This window comes from Falco cherrug, chromosome 4, assembly GCF_023634085.1.
Source record: "Falco cherrug isolate bFalChe1 chromosome 4, bFalChe1.pri, whole genome shotgun sequence".
Lineage (NCBI taxonomy): Eukaryota > Metazoa > Chordata > Aves > Falconiformes > Falconidae > Falco > Falco cherrug.
In genome coordinates this window covers 25,457,947-25,470,425 of record NC_073700.1, presented here as the reverse complement: position 1 = coordinate 25,470,425, position 12,479 = coordinate 25,457,947, and the positions used below count along the sequence as shown (strand labels likewise).

The following is a 12,479-nucleotide window of genomic DNA, read 5'->3' as shown; positions in this document are numbered from 1 at the left end:
GGCTAATGCTGCTTTCTGAAATGCTTGCACCCCCACCCTACTCCACAGCCAGGTCTAGCAGCAGCCTGCAACACACCGGACCTCTGCAGAGGAGCTCAGCACCTGGCAGCCCCAGGGCAGGCACAGGCAAGTCTCATAATCTCTTAGGATGCCTGCAAGGAAGTAACTCACCTATCGCTGATTTACAAAAAAAAACCCACCAAAAAAACCCACCAAAAAAACCCAAACCAAAGCAGTTATTCAAAAATATATCTTTATTTTTTTCAGTTTATCAGCTATTTAAATAATTCAGTTAAAATATGTTTTATTGCACATTAAAGAACCTTTCTGGATTCTCACTGTCCTAAATAAAATAAGCTTATAAAGCGAAAGGAAAAGAAAAACTTTCTGACACACACAAACACACACAGGCCCTGAATCACTCTTGCTCTATAGAACCCTAAGCAGCCAACCCAGTGTAGGCTATATTCATCCTCAACATCTATACAGCGTGCTCTAGGCAGCCAAAAATTGGCAATGGTAGGAGTCAGGTGCAGGGCTGGGAGCCAGGGGGAGGGTGCTGCCACCTCAGCTGGGTGCCCAGGTCTCTCCACAAGCCCCTGGCAGGTGCAGGCAGCAGCCTCCAGCTTGCCCACAGCACTGGGAGGATCTGGAGCGATGGAAGTAGCACAGGAGGTAAAATGCAGGGGTTAATGCAGTACCATCGAATGGAGGGAGCATATGAAATGTGGGTGACGCACCAGTGGGGCAGATGTATCCTCTGGCCGCCTCCTTTCAGGGCTGCATGCAGAGCCCTGGGCAGCTCCGATTGGCTCTGTCCCCTCACCGTCCCCTCACCGGGGCAGGCAGCCGGGGTGGTGAGCCAGGGGGCTGCAGGAGGGAATTCCTTGCCTGGGGTTGAGCAGGAAGAGCAGCCAGCTCCCTTTGAGGGTTCTGGGAAGTCACGTGTGGCCAAGGCCACATGCTGTTTAACGAGCTCCTCTGAGGTGGTGTTTAATGGCCGGGTTAAGTGATGTTAAATGAAATAAGCTTGCAGAGTATGCAGTTCATCATTGTGATCTGAATTAGATTTCATGCCCTTTTCAGGTGATTCTTTTGGGATGACTTAAGTTCTGTGTAATAACTTGCTCTACAAGCACACCTATGGCTATCCTATCTTTCCATCTCAGAACAAGGAGCCCTTCAGGCCACCTCTAGAATCAGGTTCCTAATCAAAATTCAGCTTAAGAGCTTTCCTTTTATCCATTTTGTGCTCTTCCCAGACCTCTGTCATACCCCTTCCTACAAATGTCATGCTACATTCCTGAAAGCCCTGGGTTTTTCCCACAAGTCAAGCCACACAGCAGAGAGCAATTAGCATAAATACTCCATGTGGCATCAATCTTCCGCTGTGGAGTAATTCCTGCCCGCATATAATGGGGTGTGTGCAGTTGGTTGCTAATGCATGCCTCTGTCTGGCAAGACATCCCAGCTCAGTGCCACATCCTGCTCCAGCCACGTCCTGCAGTGATTAACTTGAGAATTGATGCTGCTTGAAATTCCTAATGTCTCTGAGCCCTTGGCTTTTGTGTCTGAGCTTTGCTCAGAGAAGCTTTGACTGCAAGTTCAATCCCTGAATAAGGGTCTGACCCGACAGCCCTTCAGTGCTCATTTGGATGCATGCCTTTCACCCCTGGACACGTGGATCCAGCACCCACCTCTTATTTTGGCACCTGGATGGGTGGATAAATAGGCGTCAGTGTTGCCCAGCCTCCAGCGTATCGGGCAGCTGCTCTGTGAAGGCAGTCTCTAGCCGCAAAGTGCTGTAATTGGGGGGGGGAGTCCTGGGCAAGGGGTTATCCTGTGGCAACGGCAGGCGGAGGGCGGTGTTGAAGGTGGGCAGGTCCTCATCCATGCAGACGGGGTTGTCGTGGCCCTGCCTCTCCAGATCACTGGCCTGTGGAGCCTTCCCTGACCGGTCCCGTTTGCGGTCGTTCCACCATTTCTTTGCCTTTTGCCATTGGCGCCGCATGACGATGGAAAGCGAATCAATGAAGAAAACCTCGACGATCTCAATGACACAAACAACTGAGCAGCTCATCCAAAGGCCCAGCTGGCCTCCGAAGTTGGAAAGAAGAATGACAAGCTGGAAGAGAAGAGAGCACAAGGTTATTGGCTCCTGTGGGCGCCAGGCACACATCCACGGCACGGTTATGGCATGCAGGGAGGCTGTGCCAAGCTAGGGCACCCAGGCTTTCCTGAGCACTACTAAATGCAGCAGGTCCTTCCTCTGCTGCCTGTGTTATCCTCTGCTGCTGCAGTTACTTCGGGCAGCCCTCAGGCTGCCCCGGTGCAGGGTTTGGGGCTGGACAGTTAGAAAAGCAGCCCCAGGTAAAAGGGCAGGACTGGGCGCCCTGGGTTGCACTGTCCAAGAACAGTTTCCTGCCCCTGCCTGGATGGGACCACTTCTCTGGCCAGACGAAAACTTCCAGCCTGTCTGGGAGGAAGAGCCACGTCTTCCTGGGGCTGAGCAGGGACATGCTGCGCTCGCTTACTGTGTTGGCAGGATTCTCTGAAATGAATCTCTCATTCAGGTCTTTGTAAAACACCATGAGGTTTGCAAGGTCTGTCCTGAGAAGAGAAACAGAAGGCAAGCTGAGGGTTTAGTAAAACAATAACATGAAACATACTGAAAAACTATGCAAATAACCAGTTGGACCAGTAGGGCTGGGCCGCTCTAAGGGAGCTTTTTCCTCAATTGCCATCATTAGGGCTGCTGAGATTATATCTGAGCTTGAGGTGCAAGCTAGAAACACATACATGGAAACTTACTTGTTCAGTTTCTTGTTGATTTTTTGCCCTTTGTCCCAAGAGAGAACTCGAAGCATCCAGTCCTGGAAAACATGACAGAAAATACTGCTATAGCTGTGTGTGCTTGTGTAGAAATCCTTCAGAAATGGCGCTCACGCTCCATAGCTCCTTGGACCAGTGTGGGTGCCAGAACTGAATGTATGTGATGGGCCACCTGTCTCCGAGGTGATCTCCCATCCCACACGCCAAATTTTAGTTTAATGGTGAGCTCCTGGAGGGGAAGCCCTAACCTGGATGTTACAAACCCAGCTTTTGGGAGGAGCATCATCGAAGTGCTAATGAATACCCCAGGGCCCCACTGCTTCTGCGCTGAACTGCCGGGTTTATTTAATGCCTTGTTATGCCGTGCTGCTGTCACAGCGGAGTGTAATTAGGAACTGACCTCTGACACAGTGGATGGCCACTGGGCGATGCTGGTGGTGAGCGCCCATTCCTTGAAGCTGGAGAGAGAGACAGGCTGTCAATTGTGAGCTTGAACTCCCATGCACACACAGCATTTTATCTCTGGTTGTGGGCAGGACTTACCTGCAGGCATCTTTGCAGATTTGCTGGCAGCCCAGCTGCTCCTTCACAAACTTTTCGTGCAGCCTGTAGTAGCAGTACACTGCAAGAAAGGACATGTGTATGGGAAGCTGGAAAGAAAAGCAATGATCTTTTGCTACCTGTGCTGCGGTGGAGCTTCTGGGGTGTAGGTAGCCTTTGTGGCCATCACCTACGTGGTAGGAATAAAAAGATTTACACTATAAATATTGCAAAATACTCTGAGAAGTGGTTGTCACTTGCTGTAGGCACAAACAATTGCCTCACCCGGTCAAGTCTTCCATTGACGCTTCTGTGGTGTGCACAGATGACAAGCAATAAGGACAACCGTCAGAAACAAGTCAATCTAAATAAGAGAGGCAGTTTAAGGCTCTGCAGTATGGGGTCTTAAGTGGGCTAAGGCAGATTTGCCTCTTCCCAGAGCACTGTGTGGCTGGGGAGGTGCTGGGTGCAGGCAGAGCTGTGCTGGCCAGGGATCATGCTGTGGACGGATGTGGCTCACATCGGGTAGTTGAGGCACGTGCAGTGCGAGAGGTGTTTGAATACTTACTCCAGTTGGGGTTTTTCTTGTAGTTGCAGTACTCTGCCCCAGCAGGTAAGGGCTGCGCATACTGGGCACAGCCACACGAGTCCACCATGGCCTTCTGAAAGCAGGAGTGCAGGCAGATCTGGGGGAGATAAACCAGGAGTTGGTGAGAAGCACAGTCTGCTGTGCTTCTGCAGCACCAAGGTCCAGGCTCATATGCACCTAAAAACATCCTCTGTTTATGATAGTAGCGGTAAGATGGGAACCCTGTTTCTCTCGGCCTTCACGCTCTGTTGTTAGTGAATACAAATACAGGCAGAAAGTGCTGTGGAGGATTTAGGCTCTAGTGCAAGAAATAAGAATATAACCTCCTCCCAGAGGTGGTTTCTGTGAATGCCCCCACTTCTCTTATAGACACCAAAAGCTTCAGTGTTGCTATTGCTCTTTCCACAGCCAAGGAGGAGGTTTTCTGTCTACCACGGCATGCGGTCCATGAATCAACAACTAGGTGTGGGAAGTGACTCACTGGTGAAAATGTTCACAGCTTCGACCAAATTGTGTTAGTGCATATTTGGAGACCTGAAGTTGTAAGGATTTATAGCGTGATAGAGTCAGTGTTTTGCGCTAAAACACTTAATCAGCTGGAACAAGCAGGAACTGAACTTCTCTTTTTGAAATCCCAGTCATCAAGCCTGTTGGTCCCAGTCCCAGCCTTCCTGAGCACTGAGTTTCGGTGAAGTAGTGTTATTAAAAACCTGAGATAATGTCTGTGTGATCCTACCTGGCAATACATCACAGCAGATTTCAGGTATAATACCCCATAAAATAAAAACCCAGCCTAGCCACAGGCTTTGCAGTAGGCAGCAGCTAATATAATTACAATTCTTCAAGTGGAGAGTGCCAGAACAACTGACACTCTCCAAGAGGACCCAATTACAGAAACCATGCAAAATTAGTGGAAACTTACTCTGTAAACAAACATCCTGCTATCTGGATACTGATTAGATGGTATCTGTTATTCTTGGAGTCCTAAAGGTCACAATTTCTGGCTTCAAGGGTTACTAAGCTGCAACATTTACTTGGCCAATATTTTCCAGTCTCACATTGCTTGAAAATTGCCTAATGAGCTGATGTTCTCCCTTTATCTAACAGGGCGCCTAAGGGAACTTCAAACATCAACCACTTAAGAATAAAACTTGGATTTTGAAAAGTGCTGTGATATTTTACATCAGTGGTTAAAAGCAGTGACCCTATGCCTGGACTAGTCACAATCTCAGATCTTGAACTACAGGAATATTATAAAGGTTTATATGAAGGTAGTTTTCAAGCGACTGGTAAAAAAATATATATAACAGATTTACCTGGAGTGAGTAGCTCTTGTTATAGAGGTTTTCTACTGGTATGTCAGCACCAGTCTCTGTGCAGTCACTGTAGGGTTTGCTCAGCTTGCGAGACCGAGTCTGAGAACCAGAAAAGAACAAACCTTGGGTTTTGGAATTCACAAAGAAACCAAAGGATTTAGTGGCAGTTCATCACAATTCTGAAACTGTAAGTGATGGGGTGGGTTTGAAGAGCATGTTTACCTTTTGCCATCTCAAATGATTTGTCAACCACTTGCCAAAACAAGGTGGGTTTTTTTGGTAATACCTATTTCCTAAAACACTGCTTTGGCTGGATTACCTGCTGTCTTTGTTGAAAACCTCTGCAGGAATGCCAAGATGGTATAATCATAATGCTGACAATTTTTCAAAGCAGAGTAATTTATATATGTTTTCTCTCATTGTAAAGTCCTAGAGGTTATGCATCATTTATCCTGGATATATATTTGCATTTTGTTGGAAAGGGGGTTGGTTTTTTTGTTTGTTTGTTGGTTGTTTTTTTTTTGCTTTGCTCTGACGAAGACCCACACCTTCCTGAGCTGCTGTTGCATTGGCTGCTCCTGTTCTATGGGTAAAACAGCACTTGAGGCTCCACTAGCACTCAATGGCACCCCTCTAAAATCACTTTGTATCAGATGCTTGTTATCTCCTTCAGGACTTTTTACAGGTACTGCTTTGACCTTTCTTCTATGATGAATGCTAACACCTTTTCCTGTTCTGCAGTCTCTGCCCAGAGAAAAGAGCTCTGAAATGTCAAGTGCTTGTGCCTGCAAGGTCTGCTGAAACCAGGGCTGGGACCTCAAATGCACAAGACCTGATTCAGGCTACATCATCTGCTTCCTGCAGGCTGCCTTACCCACTCAGCCCTAAACTCTTACTATCTTTCTGCAGTAATTATCCACTTCATAACAAAGAAAGTGGCCTGAAACCACAACAAATGTCATCCATTTAAGAATCCATTCACCTATCTTTCTCTACAGAGTTTAAAATTAGGGGCTGATACCTACAAAGGATCAATTTAGTAGGAACCTGAGAAATGCCTGCTTACCTTTAAGGCACTGACTATAGATCTACAGGTTACTGGGTCAAGCCTGATAGCGAGCATTACCATTTTCATCTGCAGCAATAGAAGGCTATGGGCATGTATGGGGCAAGTCAGGTCTTTTAGGAGGATGCTCAGATCTCTCTTTGGAGGCAACACAGAAATATGGGATTTCAATATCAGAGATGGATGACTTCTGAAAACTGAATGAAACCAGCTTTTAATATGCTTTTAGCTTCCGCCGACAGTCTAATGCCAGGACACCTGCCTCAGTTTGCTGCTGTATCTTTCAGCAGATGATGGATCCTTTGTATAGAATTTTTTTGTCATGGCTTATACTCCTACAAAAGCTTACTTGTTCATTCAGGTACTGAAATAATTTCCAAACTAAATATTTAACTAAAGCACTGAAACTCCTACCAAGCAATGCCTTGTTTGCATTCCAAACATCTTGGAATATTTTTGGAGGCGGGGGGAGAAGTCCTAGTACACAGCAGAAATACGTGAGCGATAACCTACACACTGACGTTCGAATTGGGAAACTGTGACTGCCACCCTCAAGCCTGTAGCGAGCAGCGGTGTGTGTGGCACACGTCTGCTGTGTCCTCCTTCATGTACTTGCATGCGGGTACAAGGACTGATCCAGCACCTGGGTGCTGCAGCCCTGTCCTGACAACCACGACCCCCCTTGGCAGGCTCTCTGGAGTATCCCTTCACTGGCAGTACAGTGATCATCAGCTTTTGTTTTGAGTCCAGAAATCATGTCCAGCTTCTACGTCAGCTGTTACATTATGGTGTAATCAGATCACTTCCTCATGCCAAATCTTTTAAACATAGCCACCGAGATATGGTCATCTTGTTTTTTTATATTACATGCAACAGTCCAAATCTACTGTGCCAGGAAAACAATACATTAAATATTGAGACTCTGCCTGCAGTGACTTTCTCCTGTGCGGTGTAAGAGTTATAAAGAACAGTCTTGCGAGACTTTGCCTCCTTTACATCCTTCTGGTTTCAATACCTCCTATTCACTTTTTGTTTGTTAGGTAACATTTATCACAGCCGCTTAGTCCAAGCAGTTGCTGCCATAGTTTTCCAGACAGCTGGAAGATAGTTAAGTATTTGCACATTTTAAAAACCATCAGCCCTGTTTTTAATGTCTTTTCTAATGCATGAACTATCTAGATCTGGCACACCCAGCCAGGACAGATAAGCAGGGTGGCTGATGCATTTGACTCAACCATCAGTGAAGAAAAGGCAGAACTAAAATGCTCACTTAACAGCCTATCCAGATGAAAGGGGAAAGTCTGGCTTGCCAGATGGCACCGCTTTCATTTCTCCACCACAGAAAGAAGCCCCTTGGGTCAAATGCCTTGTCTGTGCTACACTAATTGGGTAAATTTGGAGCTGAAGCCCTCCCTGCCCTGGCTGACAGCAACAGCAAGATGCTTCGCTAAGCTGGCAAAGGCAGTCACTGCCCACGAGGTTTTTTTACAGCTGGGATAGCAAAAACTCAGCAAAATGAGACTTACGCCCCCAAAACAGTTAAAAGGGCTGCGCTGCAGTTGTCTCTACAGACCTGACCCTAACAGGTGTTACCCACAGCTCGAGCTCATTCTCTTCCCCCGTGCCCTGTATGTAACCTGTGTGGGATGCAAACTCTCTGCTTATTGCTAAAGAAAAACGAGGCACTTAACAACACATTTCCGTGGTTGTGGATTTTGCTGTGAAACAAACAAACAAAAATCCCCTGGAAGCCAAGGGGCTGGAGGAAGGAGAGAACAAACAAAATCCCAATAGCTGTCTGGTTTATAAAGACCTGCTTTTCCACAGTGCTATCACAGGATTTTCCTTGGGGCACTTCAGCTGCCCAGGTGTGAGGTATTAGATGCCTTCCAGCTGCTGGCTACGTTCAAACATCATATCTTCAAACATCATATTGGTTGATATTTACATCTGTTTCAAGGAAATGGTGCCGAGCACCTGGAAACAAGATTGCTGTCACTCACAAAGTGCATTCCTATGGAGGTGGCCGCTGCAGTCTCAATTTCTGTGCCAATGTCTTCAATGAAGGGATATTCGTTTTGGTCATGGACAATGATCTTGGCTCCTGTGGATGTCACCAGGAAGGGGTTGTAGTCTGCTTCGTCTATATACAGAACAACCTGCAATCCTGAAGAACAGAGACAAGGTAGGAGCAGAGTTACACCGGAAGCCAGAGCCAATTTTTCTGGTTTGGGAGAACAGCACAGTTTATTTAATGTTACCTGCACTTAAGTAGAACTATAACAATCAAGCAAAGCCTTTGCAGAGCTACACTGAGACACTCACAGCAAGTAACGTCCCTCTGCGGTCCCAAGTACAGCAAACAAATAATTTCAACCACGTTCTACGGGGACACTTACTCTAAAAGTTATATAACTGAGAAGCAGTCATTTCAGATGGAAAACATTAGTGATGCAATGATATTATCTTTGTATTCTCTGGCAATAGTTTGCACTAGTTCAAACAAGCATTTCCCCAATCAGCTTGCAAATCTAGAGCCAACACATCAATCACTCTCCAGTAGGATCCAGTTCGCTGAACCGCTTGTTATCGAATAGTTCCTCTGTAAACTCAGTTCCCTTACCGTACTCGCTGCCTCCCGTGGAGGTGCTGAGGATCGTCCCGTTTTCTCCGCTGTTGAAGGTATAGCAATTGCCATGCAGGGGATGATGGAAACGAGTGAAGTGCCTGAAAGAAGCAAATACTGTTACATTGCCCTCTGCAGCGAGAAAATCGGCAGGCTGGGGGATGTTGTTTTGGCAGAGACATAGCAGGACTAGGCGTTTCCTTTCTTCCCGGCCCCCCCACCCCCAAGCAATTTATTTTGCTGAAAGTGTGGATCTTTTAGTATCTTTAAACTACATGGAAATATGATCTGGTTTAATAGCCTGAGGAAATTAAAAGTTTAGGAGGTTTTCATGTGGGAATGGGGGCTGAGAGGTTGGGGGAAGCAGATTTACAGAACTAGCAGGAAGGTGGTGGGGGAACACGACAAAGTCCTCTCATTTGACAGCCAAGTGCCTAAAGGAACACAAATCTTCATTTTTTTAGAAAAGATGTCAGAGCCACTGTCACGCTGGGGAGGCTGAGGACACACCCTTGTGATTCAAGCAGAGTCCTGTCTTTCCTGTGAATACCCCCTCCCACTCGAGCAAATGTCCTCATTCCAAGAAAAGACGTTCTGCATTTGTGTGATTACAGACACAAAATGCCTTCAGTAATGAGTTACAGCACAGCCTGCTTTGTGCATGGCAGTGGGAAAACCGCTAAACACGTGTACATGTGCCATCTTATCCCCACAACTGCATGGGAGAACTCTGCTGCTACCCCTAGTATGAAGGGATGACTCCCCTGCTACCCGGACACACAAGAACTGTACTGCCACAGTAAGCAGGTAGATTTGATTCTGCCAAAAAAAAAAAAAAGGTTTAACTGAAACGTGGACAGCAGAACACGAAGACAAATGAAATTAAAGAGCATAATCAATCAAAGTTCATAAAGACGCGAATGTTTGCCTTCATTTAAATATGGAAATGGTTCCTGCTGGAATTAACAATTATTCTGCTGCAAATACCAAATATTCAGTTCCTATATATTACATATCTTGGAAATAACCTGTTAAGCTGGCAGGCACTGACCTTTTGTCACAAGATAGGCCATCAAAGAAACATGTCAGTAGCAGGTCATCAGCAGAATAGCTCAATTTTTCTTTAGTCTCCAGGGGAATCTGTGCCATGATGTTCATGTAATGCAGCTTGTACCATTCTTGGATAGCATTAACACCAGAACTGAATGTATAAAGTGCACACTCACTGCTGTTGTTTGCATCGCACTGATAATTACAAAGGGGAAAAAGTGTTTCAGATGAAATGAAATTATGTATTCTACAAGGCACGTGTGATACTGTTTCTCTTCCGCAGTAATAACCAGGTATGAAGTTACAGTGGCACAAAGGGGCATCAAAGACCCTTCATGCAGGGCTAAGATGATCAAGTATTTCAGGCCCAAAGCAAAGCTCACGGGAGGCACCGAGTCTCTTTGGGCAGACTTCAGGAAGGTGTTTCTCCTCCACGGTGCCGGGGACGAATCCACAGGCAGCCATGGTTGCACGGGCGAAAGAGCAGATGGAATAAAGCCACCTAAGCAAGCAGTAAAACTGGCTGGAGGGATACCAACCCAGAACACCCCTTTGTTGCCCCACAAGGAACTTGCTGGCCAAGGAAGAGTGACACTCACCAGCTGAAAGCCGATGATATCATTTGAATCCCCAGAGTTCACTATGGACGAATCCTTGTGAAAGACACTGCCCTCTATTTTCCTCTTGTGGCCACTGCGAAGGTCAGTTGCTGTCCTAGAGAAGTCCTCAAACTTCAGCAGAGGGATCTGTTTGAAGAAGTCACTCCCTGTGCTGTTCCACTCACCCACTGACCGGCGCACCTTGGACTTGCCCTCTGAAAATCCGTAGAAAGTCTCCAAAGCTTTTTTTGTCTCTTTGTCCAATTCAGATAAATAGTCTTTCATGGAACTGTACCTGCATTGGAGACAACATGGTAGAAAGTGACGTCCCATCTCACCCCACCACCTCGCTGCAGCGTTTTGGCCGCTGTGCTGCGAATCTCATTGCTCAGGACAGAAATCTTTGTCATGGGCTCGCATCGACCTCTTACTACCACATACTACCATAGCTATGCCCAGGGAGAGTTCTCAGAGTGGACCATAGGAAGCAAAGCAGAGCGAATACAGAGAAAGTCCTCACAGATTCCCAAGCCCCTTGGAGGCTGTGTTAGCAAACCCGAGGAGGCAGAGCACGTGGAAATAAAACTTCTGCACCTATGCCAAGAGGCACTGGAGAGCTGGATCACCTGCTGGGACCAGGGTGGGTAGCTGGCAGCAGAACAGATATCGATGTAAAGTGTAATTTGGCAGGAGAAAAAGTACTGTTGACTGATAACGTCAAAGCATCCTATAAGGAAAGAAGGAGGCAACAGAGAGGCGACGGATGTTCCCTTCCCATTCTTTGGCAGACACCGTTGTCTGCAATCCTGGGACTTTGGTCCCGGGAAGAAGGGAATTTGGAGAGAACCACGGAGCTGCCCGGGCATTGCCTGGAGCGGCAAGCTGAAGCGACTGAGCCTCGCTCAGCAGGCAACAGCCGAGGGGCGCCACGGTAACCCGGTGTGCCGGGCACAGCACAGAGGTGGGCGCTACCCGGGGCGCCGCCGAGGGAGACCCCGCGGCTGGGAAGGGCTGGCGGAGCAGCGGGGGCGGCGCGGGGCTGCCAGCGCGGTGCCGGGCTCGCCGCGGGGGGGTGCCCGGGCCGGCCTCCCGCCAGCGCCCCCCGTGCCTTACTTGTAGGGGTTGATGTTGCAGATGGTAACGGCGGGGAAGGGCAGCTTCTGGAACTGGACGGTGACGGAGACCGAGGCGCTGTAGTAATTCATGAGGAGCTCGGCGCACTGCCAGAGGATCAGCCCGACGGCGCTGAGGGTCAGCAGGATCCAGATGAAGCGGCGCAGGCGGCCCCGGGACACAACGATGCGGCGGCAGCCGTGCGTGTTGGTGTTGAGGCAGTACCACCGCATCAGCTCGCTCAGCGTCGGCGCCTGCGGGCCCCTCACCGGCAGCGTCCGCTTGATCCGCGCCGTGATCTTCTTCCCGGGGGCCATGGCACCGGCGGTAGCTGTGGGGAGACACAGCGCGGGCCCTGAGCACGGCCAGGGCCGGGGGGCCCGGCGCCCTCCCGCCGCCGGAGCCGCCCCCGCACTGGGGGGGGCCCCGCTCTCCCCCGGCACCGAGCCGTGAGCCCGGCCCCCCCCGCACCGGCAGGCTCTCAGCCCCACAGCGGCGCGTCCCGGGGGCAATAGCGTCCTGCGAGGCACGGCGCCTCGCCTCACCTCGGCCGCCCTCCGGTCCCGGCGGGGCCATGCCGCGCTCCCGCTGCCGATGGGGACGGCGGGCGGCCGCCCCGGCCCCTACCCCCGGCCCGCCCCGCCCCGGCCCGCCCCGCCCCCGCTCGGTGGCCGCGCAGCGCCGCCCCACGGCGGCCGCCGGGGCCGGCAGGAGCGGGCAGGGTGTCGCAGCGAGCGCCAGCAAGAGC

At 49.1% G+C, this 12,479-nt stretch overlaps 1 protein-coding gene across 1 annotated transcript; it reads right to left on the bottom strand.

Annotated features, from left to right (window-relative positions):
• Nucleotides 1-243: 243 nt before the first annotated feature.
• Nucleotides 244-12,373, bottom strand: SCNN1G (sodium channel epithelial 1 subunit gamma). Its single transcript, XM_055709856.1, has 13 exons — nt 12,277-12,373; nt 11,732-12,062; nt 10,619-10,913; nt 10,021-10,214; nt 8,967-9,070; nt 8,347-8,510; nt 5,278-5,376; nt 3,941-4,058; nt 3,376-3,454; nt 3,233-3,290; nt 2,812-2,873; nt 2,535-2,610; nt 244-2,125 (listed from the first exon to the last, which is right to left on the bottom strand). Exons 1-13 carry the CDS (start codon nt 12,305-12,307, stop codon nt 1,736-1,738), a joined length of 2,001 nt encoding a protein of 666 aa, XP_055565831.1. The 5' UTR covers nt 12,308-12,373; the 3' UTR covers nt 244-1,735.
• Between the last annotated feature and the right edge of the window lie 106 nt (nt 12,374-12,479).

What these genes read in the sequence shown, in the direction of transcription:
- SCNN1G (XM_055709856.1), bottom strand. Translation starts at nt 12,307, where the DNA reads ATGGCCCCGCCGGGACCGGAGGGCGGCCGAG. An exon ending in ATATCATCGGCTTTCAGCTG is followed by an intron (nt 10,215 to 10,618) that starts GTGAGTGTCACT and finishes TGTAATTATCAG; the next exon opens with TGCGATGCAAACAACAGCAG. An exon ending in CCTCCATAGGAATGCACTTT is followed by an intron (nt 5,377 to 8,346) that starts GTGAGTGACAGC and finishes TCTGGTTCTCAG; the next exon opens with ACTCGGTCTCGCAAGCTGAG.